General features: G+C 35.0%; 1 protein-coding gene across 3 annotated transcripts in view; it reads left to right on the top strand.

Annotated features, from left to right (window-relative positions):
* GRM8 (glutamate metabotropic receptor 8) overlaps window positions 1-20,876 on the top strand; it is a 307,752-nt gene that overhangs the window by 175,789 nt on the left and 111,087 nt on the right. For all 3 annotated transcript variants that reach the window (XM_056513682.1, XM_056513673.1, XM_056513667.1), the window contains one exon: window positions 15,306-15,506. In XM_056513682.1, the coding sequence (XP_056369657.1) occupies window positions 15,306-15,506 (201 nt within the window). The remainder of the gene's footprint in view (window positions 1-15,305; window positions 15,507-20,876) is intronic.

Below are 20,876 nucleotides of genomic sequence, written 5' to 3'. Positions count from 1 at the left end.
AAGCTGATTTTTTTATTTGTGGGACATATATTGTTATTTAGTGTTATATCTGTTTTATAAAATAATTTCCACCAAGAAATGCATAGTACTGTATTTTTCAAAGTATATGTATTGTTCAAAGACTCTGAAGCTTAAAAAATGCTTAATAAAATCTACTCCTTCCAGGCAAAAAAAAGTAAAGATAAATCAGTATATATTATTCACTGAATTTGTGTGCATATATATAATGTACATTTAATTTTCATCTTTTTGAGAAGGGATCAGTCTATCATAGATGACAGTGCCATTTTTATCTTTATATCTTTGCATTTCTAAGAATGATTTTTTTTTACAGTGGTGGAAAAATGTGTAATAAAGCTGACTACATCCTGTTTTACCAATCACCAAAATAACTAGTTTTAATGCTCTCTACGTAGAGCACATTTTGTTTTTATTATTACATTGAATACTGATTATAACTAATAAATGTATCAATAATAAAAAGTAAATAAATAGTTTTATTAACTTGAAAGAAGCAAATAATCATTCAACTATCACTGTTTTCTGCAAATGTTATTGGCCAAGTCTTCCACTGATAGATGTGGAATGGCATCACTGGGATTGCAGTAAGATTTCATTTGTTTTCCTTCAGTGTCCTAGTAAATAATATGTATAAATCAATGGAGAAAGTAGAATTCTGAAAATGTTCCTTTAATCAGAGGGACCTACTTGTAAAGCTCCCATCCCTCTTTGTTTGACAAGGCATTAAAGGGTTGAAATCACTGTAGAAGATAACTGGATGCCTTTTTCCTCTTAAGAAGCTGTGATGTATGTTTATTATTGAATTTTGTAAAAAAAATCCCAACTTTTATTTTTGGTTTTCTATTGATTTATTTCTCATTCACAGTATGGAATCACTTTATCCTCATGCCTTGCCTTATTTAAAATAAATAAATAAATAAATAATTTTATTTGTCATTCTCTAAGGTGCTTTTTTAAGTAAACTGGCTTCACCACAGCATTACCTCTGGCTTGTGCCACTGATGTAGAGAGCTGCAGCCTAAGAAATACAGATTTCCAATTCCATAAGAGCAATGAAGATAAAAAGGCTGAAGAGAAAACAGATTTATAGCATAGAGCAAGGCACTATTTTCTATCTGTTTCTTTTTGTGTTGCCTTGTTTGTGGGGCCATAATTACATACTGATTACTGCCAGAAAAAAAGATTCTCTCCATCCTGAATGGTAATTACTGCATTACTGTGTTGCACTCCCATCCCTTTCTTCTGCTCTTTCTGACCATTATCAGCTCTAATTTAGAGTTTTAACATGGCTTTTGGGAAACATTAATCTCAAAATATTGTTTACATTCCTTAAAATGATGGTCATCTTGTGAATTATGTATCAGCTAGTATATATTACTAACTAATTAACTTAGTGTAACTGTGCATGTACCCATGAGACTGGAGAATGTTAAAATGAAGTGCTGACTACACTCGAGTTCCTTGAGCTACATGATCTTGGTTGTGTTTAAATTTCTATCCCTTCAGGTGACTACTCTTTGATTAAATTAAGAGAACATCAGAATTGTTCTCCTGCAAGGAAGCAATAAATATACCCTAACAGAAAATAATGCAATTTGTCTTAAAAAAAACATTCTTTTCTTTACCTCTCTGACATTGTCACATTATGCCAGATTTTAACACAAAATTGGAGGGACTGTAAATCACCCTTACTCAATTGACTTTCATTGAGCTGATTTTGGGCAGCAGAAGAGCTCTGTGCCAAGAGCTGTGAATGCATTCAGTCACGAAACAAGTCTTGAACTTGCAGATCATTAGGATGGCTTAAAAAAGACCTTACCAAAGTCAATTTCGGCTTTTTTTCTTTCTGTTCTTTGAAACTTTGGTTTCCAGTGAGGTGACAGTGAGTGAGATCTCTACTGATGAAAATATTTGAAATGTATTAAAAAGAGACCAGAGTTCTCACCACCCCTTTCCACCAGTAAGCTTTTTTTCTCTGTCCCAGAATTTCAGGCTCATGGGACTGAATGTAAAAGTCAGTCATACAATTCTTGCACTAAGTGATATGGTAGTCACAATAAAAGGCATCCAAACTAGCAAAACTAAATGTAGTGTACCCCATCTCTGTAACACGTCCTTAAAGATGCAGATATCTTACCTGGTGAGGTCAAATATAACAATATTTTTTAAATGTTAATTTGCCTGGTCTTCTCTTTGCTTTGAAGTGTTCTTAATCACCCAAGGAGCAGAACTCCATCTGTTGTGGATTTCCACAAGCTTGTCTGCAAGAGCATGTGCACAAATGCATATGCACATAGGCACTTGGGATTGTTCAGCAGCATTGGCTAAGACATTTCTGGTGCAGTGGCATCTTAGTAGTGGATCATAGGATGTTTCAGGTGGGAAAGAATTTCAGGAGATCTCTAGTCCAACCTCAGAGTTCCAGACAGGATGCTAATTTCCACCCAGGCTTAAGCTGCAATACAGGGTCAGCGTGAAGTTGGATCTGGGTGAGTTAGGACTTTATCCAGACAGATTTTGAAAACTTCTGAGGACTGGGAGAAACTGATTATCTTTTATGGGAAGCCCATTCTGTGCTCTGAGCAACCTGACCAGTAAAAAGCTTTTGCCAGTCTAAAGCTCTTGTTTCAAGTTATGCCCATAATGTCTTGCATGATACACCATTGTGGAGGGTTTTGGTTCACCTTCCTGTTTGGATCTGATCTTTGAGGGACTTGACCCACCATTTCTTCTCTAGACTGGCCAAACCCTTTTCCTTCCTCCTTTCCTCACAGGTTAATTCATCCCTGTGAACATCTTGATGAGCTGTCTGCTGAACTTGCTGCAGTTTATTGATGTATTTCTTATATAGAAGGGCTCAAAACACATTTACACATCCAATGTACTGGTGAAACACTTAAATTATTTGGGGAATTTTCCCATCAGTCTGCACACTAAAGTTTATGATACAAATTATAAGAATAAGGAGAAATTAAATAGCCTTGGTAAAATGAGTTCAAATTGCACTCGGTAAATTGGCACATGAACTGCACAAGATTTTAGAATTCTGCAGAGGAGTTTGGATTTCTTCAAAAGTAAATCCATAACTGAAAAATATGTTTTAAGAAAGTAGATGGAAGCATTATAGTTTTGTTCAAGATCAAGACTTTTGACTAGCCTTAGGTTCCTAAAATAAGCTTATGACAATGTAATGGCTATCATGGGTAGCCTATTTTTTTAGCTATAGTAGCAGAATACCTAAAAATTCTTGTCCTTCTCATTTGATTTCTGAGTGCACAAAAACAACCAAGCAGGTCCTCACTGTCTCAGAATTTCAGTGACACACACTTAATTGAAGATCTGCTTTTTTGGGGTACACACTGCCAGCAGGCTTAGAGTACTGCTAAAAGATTGTACATTGGATTGCAAGACTGAAGCCTTACTCTGCTGATAGCTTTTCATATTAGGAGACTTGCTGATTCAGGTATGCAAAATAAGGCAATGAATCTACGTACTATCAAGAGAAATACTGTGCTTTAACAGTACTTTGCATATTATTATTATTATTATTATTGTTGTTGTTGTTGTTGTTGTTGTTGTTGTTGTTGCTATTACCATTGCTATTAATCTTATTACTATTATTATTAGTGTACTAGTACCTGAGAAGGAGATATTGATTGATGAGAAAGTGCTTAATCATTAGCATTTTTAAGCAGAAGATGAGTATCCATCAGGTGCTAAACCGAGTGTGAATTTGGTGGACTCAGATTTATTTATTGGATTCATGCCCTGTGAGGAATTAAACTTGTTTATACCATGAATTCTTGATGGCCTTTGGCAGAGGGTAAGGTACCTCAGTTTCTCAAGATGGCTTTGGTTTTAGTTTAGTGAAATACTTAATTCAGATGTTTTGGTAGAGTATTGAGTTTTGAAGGTATTTGTGGCTAAACATATTTTTGACTACTTTTTAAATTAGACACTCAAAGTATACTGTGGGGACCTTTTCTGGATGTTGTTTATTGCTTAGTCACAGGCATCTTGTTCAGCACCATCCAATTTAGCATGCCTCAGCCAAGGTAATGCTCAGATTTGCTCCAAAAGCCCTGACAGCATATCTATTTCCCTCAACTCCAAACATCTCCAGACAAGCCTCTTTCCTCTCATTTCAGCTCTTTGTAGACAACTGTTCTGATTCACACAGGGGGAGCAAGTAGAGAAAATTGATTCTCTCTACCCAAAAGGGGCAGGACTGCCCATAAGGGAACTTCTCTTTGCATTGCTAGCTGTCACTGTTTTGCCTGGTGAGGATGGGATGTGTGCAGCTCCAAGAGTCCTGCCAATGGAGTGTGCACAGCCAACCTGCTCACGGAGCAAGCGTCTGTAATGTCCCTAATTTAGCAATTTTAGCAGTGAAGCCAATCAGTTCTAATTAGTTTGTGATTAAAAACTAGCTATCTTCTAGGCTGTGTGAAGAGCACTGGGTAAGCTGTCTTCCAGTTTCAGACTGAAATCCCCTTCCAGAAGGCAATCGCCCATGTCCTGTTCGTGCCATCAAGCAGTCCATTAACTAGCTGCTTAGTTCTAATTGATGGTGCTTTTATTTTTATCAGGTCCTGAAAAAACACCTTTAATTAGACAAGTGAGGAAATTACAGATTTTCACCTGTGGAAAATCATGTGTTTCAGCAGTTGTCTACAGATCTTGTAGAAGAAAATTATGTTTCACCATCTCCAGTAAATCACAAAGGTTTACTTTGACAATAATGCATGATAAAATTATAGCCTATAGCAATACAAAGTTCTTGAACCCATGTTTTCCATTTTGACTGTCAAAAATTACCTCCTATCATACAGAAAAATATGCAACAAAAAAAAAGTATTTAATTTTCTATAACCATGTAGCATCTTTCCTACTGGCTACACAAAGTGAAATCTACTATTTCTTTTCCTCATGTCTACTTCTTACAGTGTAATGGGTTCATTAAATGGGACAGAGAAGGAAGAGACAGGGGATAGGGAAAATGTAAAAGTAATGCAACATTTTCTTCAGATTTTAATATTGAAAAATGTTACTATTGGATCTTTTATATGCTTAAATTCATAGTTGTTCCTTTGCTGTGAAAAGTATGCTTTCATTGCCTTCCTTTTTCGGTTGCAGTTGAAAAAATTCTCCCACTGCTCCTTCCTGAACAAAACCCACTCTTTTTTCACATAAAAATTCTGTCATGAATACTTCCATCTTGTCTAGCTCTAAAAATTTCCCCGTGGAAGTTTGATACTGTGAAACCCAGCAGCAACTTAGAGGGAAATTATTTTAAGATTCATGATTCCATTTATTTTCATTCTGCATTGGTTTTTGTTACTGGTATTGAATTGGTATTGAATTTTTTTACATACTTGTCTCCTTAGCAGTAACATGAAGCCCTGTGAATTAATTCAAATGTAACATATAGCTATTGTCAGTCCTTGCAACAACTGTAAGAAAATAGAACAACTTAATTTTTTGTTATTCTCATAGCAGCTGACTAAACAGTAGAAAGTATGTGAGATAGTTTTAAACCAGTATACATACTGATCTTTTTATTAGTCTGTCTTTTACTACTTACTTTACATATCTATTTACTAGTGCAAAGCACTAGTTCTCCACTAGTAAACTATGTAGTTTAAGTTAGTTACACAAGAAAGTCTCTTCAGGAAAGCACTTTCCTAGATGCTTATTTTTGGAGAGGATTTTTTTGGAACAAAAAATCTTTTCTTTAGGTTAGACAATTAGCTGTTAGATCTCCAAAGCTGCATGAGATGCATCCTACCTCAGCAACTAGCTGCAAACACACAGAGTGATGAAAGCTCCCTTCCAAGGAGTTATAATAACCAGAGTTATTCAGTACTTCATGTGAATCATGACTTCAAAACACTTGGTCTGAGTGGGAATTCACAGTACAGTCCAAATCTATATTTAAATTCTCTGCATCAAAAAGCTATCAAATATTCATTGCAGAAATGGCCCTGTCAGGGTTTTGCTGCCCCTTAGCTTGCAGACTTCAAGCCAAGCCAGAACAGGCATCCAGCCCACATTACCTTCATGGTAATTCAGCCCAGCACTCTGGTATCAGAAAAGGGACTCTTACATAAAGCTGCTTCCATTGAAGGAGCTCCAGCTGAAGAGGTTTTGAATTTCTGCATATCTCTGGGTGAGGAAAATGGCACAGAAAAACCCATCTCAGTCTGCTGCTTGGCTAAATGGCTGACTACAGTTTGCAACTGCATTGTTCTGCTCTTTTGGAGCTTCTTATCAAACTAAAGAAAGTTGCTTAAACCTCTGTTTAATAGTCATTAATATGATTGGTTTAGATGTTGGAATATTGTTGCTGCAAACTCGGTGCAGCTTTACTGTTTAGTCTCCACATAGACTCATGACAAATAGTGGCCACAAATGCTTCAGGGAGTGATGCTTGGATACCTCTTTCTCTGTATATACTTCCAAAAAATGCTTTCTAATTGCAAGAGTCTTTTCTTAAGCATGATGTCAATCAAATTTTTGACTAAAAATAATACTCCTGAGGACAAAACTCCCTTCAGTTGCTTGTCTGAACCTTGAGTTTGAAAGCTCTCATGCTCAATAAGCAGAAGAAAGGATTTTTATACTTACTGCTGTATGTGCTGAAGGTCCTCTGAGTTTAAATGCTAGCAGGAAGTGAATAAATTCAGTTGCCTGTACTGAATCTTTACTCTTGCTGATAGCCTTTGCTGTAGGCTTTGAAGTTATACACTGAAGTCTGCATAGAATTGCTTTCAGCCTGTGGGGTTTTAAAATGGTACCAGTTATTTTAACCCATATTCCTGGACTAGTTACACTAGCAATTTCTTCCATAGATAAAAATTCCCACAGGTAATTTGTATTAGGAAATGTAGATCCTATCTACATACTTATCTCAAGATATAATTTGTTTCAAACTTGAGAAATTCAGCAGAATATTTGGATGCCTATTCATACTAACACTAATACTGGCAGTATTCTGAGAGAGAAATAAAGCACCTAAAGTTTGAACATGTAAAATGTTTTTGTTATGGTAGTCACCATAACGTGTTAGCAACCACAAAGCAAGTTTTGTCCTTTACCTTCATGTTTTTTGTTCAGAAATAACAAAGCTAAAACTTTTGAAGTGGTTTCCATTATGAAAAATCCATTTCTTTTTATGTTTAAAACATTTTCCTGTACTGTTTTGATTAGGTGAAAAATCAATAATGCAACATTTCATATTCACAAATCAAGCTGAAAAATTTTCATGTTGAAATTCCCTATTTTTGCTTAGAATGATTTTAGGTTTGAAACATAATTTCATGTTTTACTATATACTTATATATGTACAATAAAATCTTAAATGTTACAACTATATATATATTGAACTACTTTTACAAGTAAAGAGAAATAAATATAATTGGAGGATTTAAAAAAGTATGATACTATAATATGATAAAAAACAACTGCCTGACATTAATATGTACTAAAACTAGAAGTATAGAGGAATGAAAGAGACAGTAGATCACAAATACTTCTATATGATACGTGGTAAAAAATTTGTAGAAGTATAAGAATCAAGCAAAACTGATAAATCTCTGATTTCAGTGTCTTTTCTAAAATAAAAATAGAAGAAGCAAGAGAGGAATGAGTGATATTTAAATGATTATGTATATATTTAGGGAACATTCAGAATACATGTAAATATTTATACAGAAATCTTTGGAAAAGTTGGCTGTGTTTTATTCTCTAGCTTAAAAGCTGGCCAAAATCTAGTGAAAATCATTGTGATGTCAGATTTATTGATTACTTCATTCTTGCTTTGTAATGAAATAGTCTCTCTCCCTCTTATTTAAACTTCCAAAGTTTCTCTTTTTCTGCAGATATTTTCTGCTCTCAGGTTGTCAGACACATTGTAGTCAGAAAGTGAACCAGTTTAGGTGAACAGATCTCTACTTTTGTAGTTTCAAAGCTGCAATCTGTTTATAACAAGGAAATACAACATTTGAAAATTTTATACACTGTATCAAGTTCTGTTTATAATAAATGTTATGGGCAATTACATAGATATGGACTAGTCATGTGCCTGACAGAAATATTGTTTATTCCAATGTATTCTTTTATACACATTTTGTTTTAAATGCATGGTGTGGTTCTTAGTGTGTTTGGCTAAGGAGACAACATATCCTATGATGTCTCCTTCTGATTTTCATGCAGACATTAGTATTTAGCTTAACATATTCATCATAGCAAATCTTGGCTCAGCAAGATAATTTACACAACACTGTCACTGTTAGATGTAGCAGGCTTGTTTATTAAATGGATGAGAATTCTGAGTGCCTGTGTTCCCCAACTCCATCCACTGTTTCAAGGATCAATAATTAAGCAATATTAAGGCATTAATTAGGATAAGGAAAATTTTCAAGTCTGATAACAACGTTCAAACTGTTCTGTGGCACTCTCTCAAAGTACATAAATGAGTAAATAGAGAATCTTCTTTTAGCAATGCAACCTTAGTTTTGTTTCCTAAGAGAAGACACTAGTAAATGTCACATATAGTAACAGGAGCAAAACACTCCAGTGTAACTATGATAATGGTTTAATTCCAAATTGGTGTATATTTGTGCATTTGTTAGAAGTGTTTTGCTGAAACAAGTGTCCAGTTTACTGTGAAAGATTATATTTCCAATGAAAAGTGTATGTAGGCAGGCCAAGAATTTTTTAGATGCTTCAGTTAAAGGATAAAGCAATAAGAAAAATTAGTTTTTCATTTATGGTGATGTAAAAGTGAAAATTATTGGAGCATATTCACTTAAGGTGAAATATTCTTTTTGCTATTTTGTATATAAAAAGTGTTTGAAATGTGTGAAGTTTCAGCCCAGTTCTGAATAGAAGATTTTTTTAAATACCTGCTGGATTCTAGGGATTGAAAAACTTTTTTTCTTAGACTTTTTCTAATTGATCTTACTGTCTTGTAGGGGTTTTTTTATTTTGTTTTGTTGAGGTTTTTGTGAGTCAGTGTAAAGGGGAACAAGCCCCAAAAAATTACATCAAGGGACAATTCACTAAATCACAAATCCACAGCCATCAGCTCCCAGAGAACATCAGACAGTTAAACTGCTTCATTTCACTGTCTCTGCTTCTACATTCTCAATTTTCTTTTTGGAATGGCTGAGAAAATTGATATAATCCTTGGCTTCCTCCCTGAATTGCTTCCTAAACTGGCACCACACTATTACAGAGAAGCCGCAGGTTTTGTGCTGCTCTCTGCAAACTAACTCATGCATCACTGTTACCACACAGCTATTAGAAAACTCAGCTCCCCTGCCATAAACATACATCATGCCCTTAAGTTTCAGTAACAGAAGATGATGATCTGCATTATTTGTTCAGGGAGATCAAACCCTATAATGTGTGGGGAAAACAGCTGAATAATCGGGAAGGCTTCAATAGGAGCAACATATGCTGCTGGTGCTTCCTGCTGAGCCTGCTGGAATGGCTTAGGTACAGATGCTGGCTTGCTGTGGAATAAACTCTTGCTGCAAAGGTGGGGAGTTCTAACCAGTTCTCTCAAATAGAGGATCACTATGCCTGAGCTGAAGAGTGGAGACCACTCAAAAATTACTGTGTTTTAGCTGTGATTGGGATTGGCCCACAGAATCAGATGAACACAGTATTTATTGGTGACTTTGCTTCCAATTGCAGCTTAAGTAAAACTGTTTTGAGAGCCAAGTAATGGGAATAAATAATTTAGCAGTAAGTAAAAAATGTGAATTGCAACTATGAAATAAAAATATATTGCTAGATATCCAAAATACCCCAACTGTCTTTGAGCATATATAAAAAAGGCAGGTAAAGAGAGGCAAATGGAATAAAAGCTGTTCATGAGAAAGCATTCTAAGACAATTCCAAATTTTTTCTGCCTTCTTCTACATTACTTGTCCTCCCACCATTAGCCTAGAAAGATTTCTCCCCTTATTCAAAGCACAGTCCATAAAAGATTTGTTTCCTGGCACATATGAGAGGGGACGAGGTCACAAAAGAGTAGGTAGGATTGTGGAAAGGAGGGAGGAATACAGGCTCTAGATAAAGAATTTTCTTTGGAGGTGACAAATTCACAGTTAGGAGATTCTTGGCCCTTCTTGTCATTCCTAATCAAACTGTTCTCACTGGCTGAAGGACAAGACATGCCAGTCTAGTATTTTGTTTCGTTCTGTGTTTAACATTTGGAAACCAAGGTTTCCAAATATAAGGGTAAGATACATAAATCAAACAGTCACCAACAGAAAAATAAGTGGTTCAAAATAGAATAAAGGTTAATCTATAGCTGGCAGTTGAGTTTGTGAAGTAGACATAGAATATGTCCATTTTTATTAGTAGTCCATTAATATTATTTCATTGCTGGGTGTATCAATAATCACACAGAAAAATCTCAAGTATAACATTTTTAGGTTAGCAAAACAAAAGATCTAGCTATAACCAAGGATGATGAAAAAGTAGTTTCCATTCTAAGGGAAAGACTATGACACTGGAACAAGTGAAAGTTTTTAAAAATAACATCTTTATCATTTCTACCAGAGAGTTTTCGAAAAGGAAGGTTGGAAGTTTTCTGTGGTTTTAACTTTGATTTTTATAAGATTTTGAGAATTAGTACCCCAAAGTAATGGAAGAAGGCTTACAGTGAGCCGTTATTTGAACTGAGAATGACAACTGATCTCTGCACTTTTGTTCCAATCAGTTCTAGACATCAAGAAAACAATAACAAAAGTGATTGATGAAGAAAAATAGCCATTGACTAGAGGTTAGGGGACAGTACCTTGAAGCATTCTACTATTTCCTACGTGGAGTTCTAGCTTTGTGTTCATACTGTCTTGTTTGCAGTATTTTTCTAACCTTGGAACATGAAGATTTTATTATTATCTTGCCAATATTACAATACTACTCCTACTCACACTGCACCCCCATACAAGCTCTCTCTACTCTTCTAAACTATGGAGCCCTTCTCCTCCTCCCAAAGTTCTCTAGCACCCAAAACATTTCTCAAACCCTACACCCTCACAACGTTGTTCCAATTTGAAGCTCTAAACAGCTGTTGTGTACAAGTTCCTTGACTTCAGCCTTTTGTTTTCAAGTAACAAATTAAGATTTTAATGAAATATATGGGATGGAATCTAAATTATATCAAAATGATCATGAGAGATAATGTAGGCTGCATTCTTACCAAAATTGCTTTCAGTAATACAAAATTGAAACAGATTTGTGAGACAGATGGAATGGGATTGCTCTGAAATGATAGGACAACTAGTGATTTCCAGAAGTGGGACAGTTAAATAAAAGGTATTGTTTTCCCTCTATGTCACAAGTTACAAGACAGGTATATCCATTTGTTTTATTTAGATTTTTTTGTATTCTTAAAATTGCTCTGAAGTTTTCCTATTGTCATGGACTTATGTGTGTGCAAAAGTTATTTATGACATTTAAGACTGTCATTGAGAATAAATTTTCTAAAACTTGGATGAATTATGCAACATTTATCATCCAGCAGATTATTGCCCTGCTGGTGAGATCAGCAATTTAAGTTTTGATTGTTTAAGATAGTTGTTTCTCTCTCACAGGTGATATCATCACCCATGAATGAATTCCTTACCTCAGCTATCTTACATTAATCTTTATTTACTTACTGCATGATCTTAAGTTTTTAATGAAGATACATTTTTATTTATTGTTGTAAAGGCCTAATTTATCTTGATTATGTTCTCTAAAATCTCTTGATTTCCAATTCATACCCAGGGATTTGACAATACCACCTGCTTCACCTTCTTCCCCCTCAGACTAGTAGCCCAAGTCACATCCTTATCCACTTCATCCATGTCTCACCTTTCTACTGTTATGCTTCTTATCTTTCCCTGTCATAGCTGAGTTACACCATCCTGAGCAGACTACACATTTTTTCCTGCAGCATAAGAAATACAGGATGAAAAGAGAAAATGATGTGCAGGTATTGAGGCAATACCTCCAGCAACAGTCTAACTTGTCACTCTTGCTCAGGAGTTGCAAGAGTACCTGTAGCAACTCCTTCACTTTTACTGGCTTGCTTTAGTGTTCCCAAAAGAGGTTTCCAATGGATTGATCCAGGGACAGCTGACATTTCCTGGGCTAATGTCACTGCTCTCCTAGAGCTTCTCAAGTACTTATCAGCACATGTCTGCACACTTTCTTCATTGGTCTTGACATGTCAGGTTTGCCCTTTTCAACAGCTGGATTGGGAGACCTGCTGGAAAACACCATGGCACATTTCTCTGGATTTCTGTTGTTTTGGTGATCAGGAAGAGTTGATCAGGAATTGGTGAGCCCAGTTCATGTCTCAGTTCTTGACACACTGTCAGACCATGGGTCTGACCATGGCAGGTTTGAGAACTGGGAATGCCTTCTCACTCTATTTATAATGACACAGCTTAAGCAATTTTTCCAGAGGAAAACCTATAGGATAAGAAATTGAAATGATCATTAAGGAAGCATTAAAACATTTATTTTATGAGGTACATATTTTTATGTTCCTTCAAGTCATCAATGTGTGTAGAAACATGCCTTGTAGAGCTGAGAGTCAAGCTATAAATGAAACAATTACTACTTGGCATACAAGTCTGAAGAAAAATTATAATCATGTCTTCTAGTCAAGTGCTATTATATCTGTAGGAGCTGACCATATTTATGGTTTAGACAATATGCATAATTTTGTTGCTATACATTAACATCTATTTAGAGCAGTGCAGTGTAATTTAAGTTGATGAGTTCTTGTCATCGAATTGTTAGTTTAGATGTTTGAGAATTCCAGAAAGAGAAAATGAAAAGTCAAGGAGAAAGGCACATAATCCCATTTGCTGTGTTTTTTAGTTATGCAAAGCACAGAGAAGCCTTTTGCATTCTGGGTTTGACTGATTTAAATGTGATAATTCTGTGATGGTCTTTCCTTACCCCTTTGTATGTATAGAAAAACATTCAGTCCCAATAAATGAATTTTTCCTCTGTAATTGATGTGATTAATTAGTTTATAAGTAACATATCTGTGGAGAGTAAACTCTTATACCATGGAAAAAATTTATGGAAAAATGTTTCATATGCATTTAAACTACAATATAACATAGGGAGGAATAAAACTTTTTTTCCACTTTTAAAATCTGTATCACTTAGTACAGTATACTTTCTTAAGTCTTTGCAACCATTAGCGTTTTATGACATAAAATTTATTACAGAAGATATTTCCATTGTTTTTCACCAACTGCCCACTCCTCAGCATACACATATACCCATTTATGTGATGGGAATTATATTTGTCTTGGCAATAGAAGTGGATCTTCTTCTAACTCCTCCTGTCCTGACCATCCTGTTTAGAGAATGTGGAAGCTCTGGGAGTGTGTCCAGGTTGCTGACTGCTCTATGTCTGCAGCAGTTCTGTAAACTCTGTCCTTCACTTGTCCCACAGTCCTTAACAAGGCAGGAACAATTAAAGTGGAGAGCATGAGCTCTACCCATCATTTGCTGTTGGAAGGTAGTTACCAAATGAAATCAGTCAGTAAATTTGTAAACTAATTAAGCTTCATGTTTTCCATCCTTCATGTCTTCTTTTATGTCTGGGCAATACACTGCAACTAATTGTGTAATTTTCAGCATGCTCAAGGAAAGATTTTTCCTGTTTATTTGCAGTACAGTTGCATAATTCACTAATTATTTGTCATTCATTAGAGAGCATGTCTTTAAAAGTGTCTGTAAAGCTACTTGTACAAATACCAAAAATGATCTCTACCTTCCTCTTCAAATAGTTTTTAGCTTTTCAAGAAGTAGTGATTTTATTTTTTTAACTAATCCCTGAGGAGAAATAACAGCACACCATGATTTTTCAAGGCTATCTATTGCTTCCAGTGCTCAGGGGTGTTTAAAGCACAAAGCACTACTGCTTGTCAGATTACAGATTTGTTCAAATGTTATTACTGGAGTGCAAGATGGAGGTACTGAAGTGCAGCAGACAAACAGAAAAAAGGCTTCTGAGTATGCTCCCTGGCTTTTTTCCCTTGTCATATGGGCTTGCATACTTTCTCTAAAGAAATATCTTGTGTCCAGTATATTTTCAGGCACAAACAGTGCACTTAATAAATTTGGATTCAGTAAGATTGATATCTTGAACGATAAAATCTGGTGTTTAGATATAAAAAAGAAACATTAAAAAGAATATGGAGAATTTTTGTTTTTTTTTTTTAATTATGCAAAAATTTTGTCTCATTTCTAAATAACCTTAAATTATAGGATTGGATTATTTTCAAATTGAATGAGTTGATAACCTAGGGATCTAATTTGTTCACTGAGGCAGGAGGAATTTGATGGTAGATTTCAGCAGGGCAAATTTCACATCAAGATTTGCCAATCACTCACTTTTTCCCTGGAAAATGAAGATATGAGCCTTTGAAATCAGCATCTGAATTTTTATATAGGACATGGGATTTCATGTTGATTCTTTACTTAAAATATAATTTTTCTGAGCTTTATTTTTTAACATTACCACTAAATGTAAAACTTCCCTTGTACATGGACATAGATGATGAATTTGGGCAATTCCTGCAGAATAAAAATTATATGATGTATTGATTTGCTCTGTATTCCCTCTGAAGGATAAATGTCCCTGAAGGAAACAGCAAAGAGTACATGGTTCTCAAGATGAAGCATAACTCACTAGTAAATACAGAAAAATGTCTTAAAATGAGCACTTTTCACTATGGAGACAGATGGTCACATCACTTGGCAAACATTCAACTTTTTTCTCTGAGATGTTTAAATAATGTTTATCAAACAATAGACAAGGATAAAAATCAAGATAGCCTTAAATTTATCTAAAACAGAACAGCAGGCTGCTTTAGAGCTGTCCTATAAATAACAATAAACAACTCTTGAATGAAAATCAATAAGGTGGAAAGAGAATTTTTCTACTGGACTGTAGAAATACATATATCTCCATATCTTTTCTTGTAATGAAATGTTCTGTCCTCTTTCCTAGCCTGGAAATCAACGTACTGCTTACATACCTGGCAGAGTGTACAATGATTAGAGGCAAAACCAGATGGCCATATTTTTCCTTGTCTTGTTTATTTAGGTGATGGATAGACAAATCCCAACTTTACTGTCAATCCAGCTGTAATTATTTACATTCCAGTGTGAATTTTTGCATGCAAGTGCTCATGCAGGTACTCACTTGTGCGCACACAAATAGAAGTAAACTCTTTCTCTTTCTTCTGCAGGCTTAGAGAGAATTGCAAGAGATTCAGCCTATGAACAAGAAGGAAAAGTTCAGTTTGTCATTGATGCAGTGTATTCCATGGCCTATGCCCTGCACAACATGCATAAAGATCTCTGTCCTGGATATATTGGTCTGTGCCCCAGGATGAGCACAACTGATGGTAAAGAGCTGCTTAGCTATATCAGAGCAGTAAATTTCAATGGTAAGTTACATGTTCTCTTTTTGTGCCCCTCTCTTCCTTAAATGTTCCATAAGTGACAAGTGAGGTTTTATTCTTTATACAGGATACTTCAAGGCACAGTGGAAAACAGGATTAGAAGCAGTTCTCATTTAATCAGAACTGTTTTTCCACCTGCTCTGAAACCTCCAGTGTATTTTTCATCTTAATATTTTTTCATCTTAACATTAAGCTGCTCCCAAAAGAGGCAGACGTTAAAAATATGAATCTGTCAATCAAAATATTCCAGTGAAAAAGCTGCTATTATGGAAACAAATTGAGGACTTGTACAGTATTATTGATAGAGTAAAATCATTTGATAGTGGTTGATTGTGTGGTTGCAAGAGAAAGAAGTAAAAAAATACCTTTTTGAAAATCTCCTTCTTTTGAAATTAATTAATAATTTCCTTACATAAGCAAATAATGAAATTACTTTCAATTTACATATTTAAATTTCAATTAAAACTCTCACTAGCAATTCCAACTTATTTTCCATTTCATTGTTTTTGACTCAGTAATTTAATGAGCTTAAACAAAACTACAATATATATTTTTAAACAACACTACATAATATACTGTGGAGCTGGGATCTGCCTGCTGGGCAAATGTAGTTACAGGTGCTTTTGCTGTTAACAGTGGAGGCCTATAACAAACAGGATTAATTGATGAGTGTAGTTTGAAATGTGTAGCACATACAAACCCCTACATTATTTCATTAGAAGTCATAATTATTATAGAAAATATTTGCTGTTACTTTACAAAGAAATTGAGTGATGTACTTTGCTCTGTTTTGGTTGGGGTTTTTTTTTTCCTTGCTTGGTGGTAATTCATGTACTACACATGGCTTCTAACTATGCAGAGAAAAGCACTCTCTATCACAGTTCATTCCAATGACCTCAGCTGCAAGCACTTTTGAAAAAAGTACAAGGTCATTTTGAATTTAACTTCTGAGTGGAAGATTTTTTTGCTTTAGGTAATACACCAGACCATTTGGTTGATTCAAATGTTGGTTATAGTTCACAGTTTTTTCTTCCTATGCAATTTTCATGAAAAGGGAATCCCTGCCTCCAGGAATATAAAGTTAAAAGTCTTAACGATTCTTTAGTGATTTTAAAGAACATCTGGAACATAGTATGTTGCTGGAAAATGGGAAATACTGTGATGATGACAAAGGTAGGCAGCATATTGTAAGGTTTGCTGTGATAATTACCTACATTTTCAGTAGATTTTTTTTCTGGGTCTGTGTTGTAAAGCACAAAGTGATCTATTTTCATTTGGTGAGCATTAATGTTTAGCATAATAAGACAAGCTGTACATTTTTTCATGAAAGCTTCCACTCCCTAGATAATTATATTGTATCAATACCTGTCATAATTTCTCTTGCTAACTCTATTTATGGCAATAAATGGAGATGAAAGCATTCTGGACACTAATGAAAATGTATTTGATTTTGAAACAATGATTTACTGAAAGAGAGGAGAAAAAAAAGAAGGAAGAAAAAGAAACATTTATTTGAGATTAATTTCCTGTCCCATGGGATATGTTAAATATTCCCTGTGCTAGGCTAGTCCACATTATGTACCAGTGTACCAAATTTTGGGTGCATTATATGCCCAAAGATTTTATTTTCTTAGTCATGCATTCAGAGGCATGAGAAGAAGATGGTATTAAACACTTTGCCTTCTCCTATTAATCCACAATTCCTCTTCTTCAAGGCAGCACTGCTACTGTGTCTGGCAGAGGTGAATAAGTTACAAGACTTCCTGTGCTGGCAGTAAATAGTAATGCTGTGTGTCAGTTTTGATGTGCATCCTAGCCTGAAACAGTAATAGTGTCTTACATTAAAAATTAACTGATAGATGAAAGGAAAACCCTGGCTTTCTTAGCCATTCAAGATACAGTTTTTTACCCTGGCAATCACAGGATCACAGCCCATCTGAAGCTCTCAGGGGCCTCCACCTACTCCAATCCTCTGCCTAGTTCAGGGTCAGCATAATTTGGTTATTTAGGACCATGCCCAACCAGGTTTTAAATATCTACAGGGGTGGAAATTCCTCCAAAATTCTCTCTGTGCAGTCAATTACAATAAATAATCATATTCACAGTAAAAAAAAAACAAAAAGTAACTGTCATTTTTGAGACAGGCAGTTTTTCCTTTTCTTCAATATTAATTTCCCTGCATGATCCTACCCTTATGCATATTAAACCATCTTGTCACCTCACTTAATTCAGTATATCCCTCTTCACTCATGTAGTAGTGAGTAGGTTTAAATCCAGTTAATATGCTTACACATTCAGCTTTGTGGTTTTCACTTCACAAAGTGTGATCTGTATCTGAAGGACCTCTGTCTGTCTTATGGAGGGTATTTGCAAGGGTAAGGAAACACATATTTCTGTTTATTGGAATAACTGATTTGCTTCCAATAGCAAGAAATCAATTTGAAGAGTATTTATTTTTGTTTACTTGGTTTATTTTAATTTACAAATTATGAAGATTTGCTTCCCTGAAGGATTCATCTGTGTAATATTCCATGACACCTTCATGGCTGAAGGGTGATGATAACCACCAGTGCACAGTGAACTGATGTGATTGATAAGACATTTGTTTCTGCTTAGATTTTCTTTCACTTGTATGCTAAATGCATAAAATCTCATAGTTTATAATGATTTTAAATGGGATAGAACTTGATTGGTAATAGAAATAAAGAAATTTATTTGTGCACAGGATGTGAGTTACTGCTAACTGTAGATTCCTGTTTTACTGTTGCCTGTGTGTTTCATAGGAGAGCTAGGAAAGAATGGTCTCTAGACTCATTAGTTTTCATTTAAAATGGGTGTTTTAAAATTAATTTAATAGGAAAATAAACTTCTAACATGTAACTAGTACTGCTTATATCTGTGTACATCTAAAGTGTTTTTAAATGAAAATAGAAAAGCAGTGTTGTGAGATATGGCACACTTAGTACCTTGGGTTCTTGATGGTTTTAGTAGACCATAACAAGCCCATCTGTTTCTTTGATCAACAAATATTTAGACCTTTTGAAAGTTTCATGGCTCTATTTAACTTCCTTTTTTCCCCAGGAAAAAAGTGAATGTTATCATTTAAGATGTCCTTATTTTAATAAGTTGCCACATTTGAAAGATTTTTTCCTATCACTCTTTGTATCCAAATGAGATATTTATGCAAAACTGGTGTTTCGTATTTAAAATTTTGTAAAGAGAAGAGTTTTTCTGTTAATTAGGTTTATAAATGGTGATATGCACAATAGTGTAATTGTAGCATGATTCAACATGTTCTCCCATCACATTACTCTAGTGCTCTCATTCTATTTAACTTCATTATTCTGTCTACAAAACAAGCAGGTGTTTTCTAAGAGTTTTTACCCTGCCATGTGCTTCATGAGAAGCATTCTGTCGAGTTCAACATAAGTGCTCATCAGTTAATGGGAACATGAGCATGCATTTGCAGTGGATGGAAGTGTTTCAGAGGTGGTTTTCCTTCGATTTTAAGAAAAAGTTTTATCTTTGTACTTCCTTCCAGGCAAAGAATTCAGCATGGATACAGTGCTATTTCTTGGATGGGAATAAAACTCTCTTTCTTCCTGCCCCTCTCTTGTGTGTGTGTCTCTCTCCTCCCAAACTCTTTCTTTATAGACAGTGTAGGGTAGCTGTTTTTTGCCTACCTTAAGTCATACATTGGTATTTATATTTGTATATACACATTTTAGAACTTGTAGGGATAAATGTAATTCTGTAACAAAATGTATTTACAGATATTACAATTTGAGTTTTACACTTTAAAGGTAGGGGCAGCACTTGACCTCTACTGACATACTTGAAAAGAGACATCTTATTTGCTTTGGTGGGCTGTTTATCCTGGGGAGTAATAGGGATACATGGTAATTTGACTTTTTTTAAGCAAGCAGAGATAATTGAGAACAGAGCAGAGAATAGGTAGAAGCACTGATTCCTCTCTGCCATCAATATTTAGGTAAATGTTGTCTGCTTCTTGAGGAGGTCACTGCCACATCACTTCCCTCCCCAGGTGAAGAAAAGTCTTGAAATATATTCTAAGTGTGCAGTGTTTTCTTTGGTCTTCTCTGCACAAAGTACAGAAACTGTATTGCTTTCTCAGATTTTTTGACAAATCTACAATAAAACTGGAACAGGCTCCTTAGAAAAAATTGTGGAATCTCCATCCTTGGAGACACTCAAAACCTGGCTGGACGCAGGAAGCCTCCTCTAGCTGAGCCTGCTCTAAGAGCAGGGGTTAAACTGGATGATCTCCAGCTCAGTCTTGCCATGATTCTGTAACATTACCTGGACGTGAAAGAAAGAAAAATATTATCACCTAACCCTGCTTTACTATGTTTTACTTTATTCTTCTGGAACTAATTTCATAGTCTGAGTGGATGAGACAACCTTGCTGTTATTTGTTTTTTAGATATGTTAATTTAATGCCTTTGAGAAAAGATTAATTTTGGCTGAACACACAGAGACACATTGCAGCATTAACCCCGTTTAAAAAGGGAACATCAAAAAAATTCATCCTGAAAGGGCAGAATAATACCAGAGAATGAGAATAAAAGAACAGAAGCTAGCAGGCTAACTCAAAATAAGGTGTTGACTAAAATAATAATTAATGATCACTCTACATTGCAATATTTTTTTTCTGAGAAAATAGCATCTATACAGAACATTTAAAGAAACCCCAGAAGAATGAGATTTTTTCATAAAGAATTTTGAACCCTCTAGAGAATCATTGTTGTGGAATCAGCTGTTTACAAAATTAATCTTCTGCTATCTTTTGAAGTTGCTAAGACATCAATCTATGCAAAAACTCTCTTAATATTCAGCTCAGACTGTTTTAAATGTTTTCGTCAAGAAAGCTGACACCTCTCTATTCTTTCCCTGAGTACAAAATTTGCATTCTCAAATCATTATTTATCATTAAAACAGAAGCTTTAAAATGGTGCACTTTCAGGCTGATAAGTTTTGACATTTTTGGAGGCATTAAGCACAATAGAACTAAATGTCCCACCTAGAATGTATTGATGCTATGCTTCTCACTCAGGTTTTTAAAATTCCTCCTCTCAAGTCTACAACTACTCATAGGGAAAAAAACCTTTTAAAAATAGTTTAAATTTGGCACATCTTGCATTTTTTTGCAAGTTTTGAGTTCTTACAGGCAGCTCATAACTTAGAACTTTTTACTGTCAGAAGTACTTTGGATAATAAGATGCCACTGCTACCATATTCTGATAGGGTCAAAAACTATCTAAGTATAATGTGAGATAATAGCAGATGAGTAGATCATGAGTTGGGAAGGGCTGAACTCTGCTGACCTTGTTAGGA

This window comes from Oenanthe melanoleuca, chromosome 1A (assembly GCF_029582105.1).
Source record: "Oenanthe melanoleuca isolate GR-GAL-2019-014 chromosome 1A, OMel1.0, whole genome shotgun sequence".
NCBI lineage: Eukaryota > Metazoa > Chordata > Aves > Passeriformes > Muscicapidae > Oenanthe > Oenanthe melanoleuca.
The sequence above is the reverse complement of the archived record's forward strand: the minus strand, read 5'-3'. Positions and strand labels throughout refer to the sequence as shown.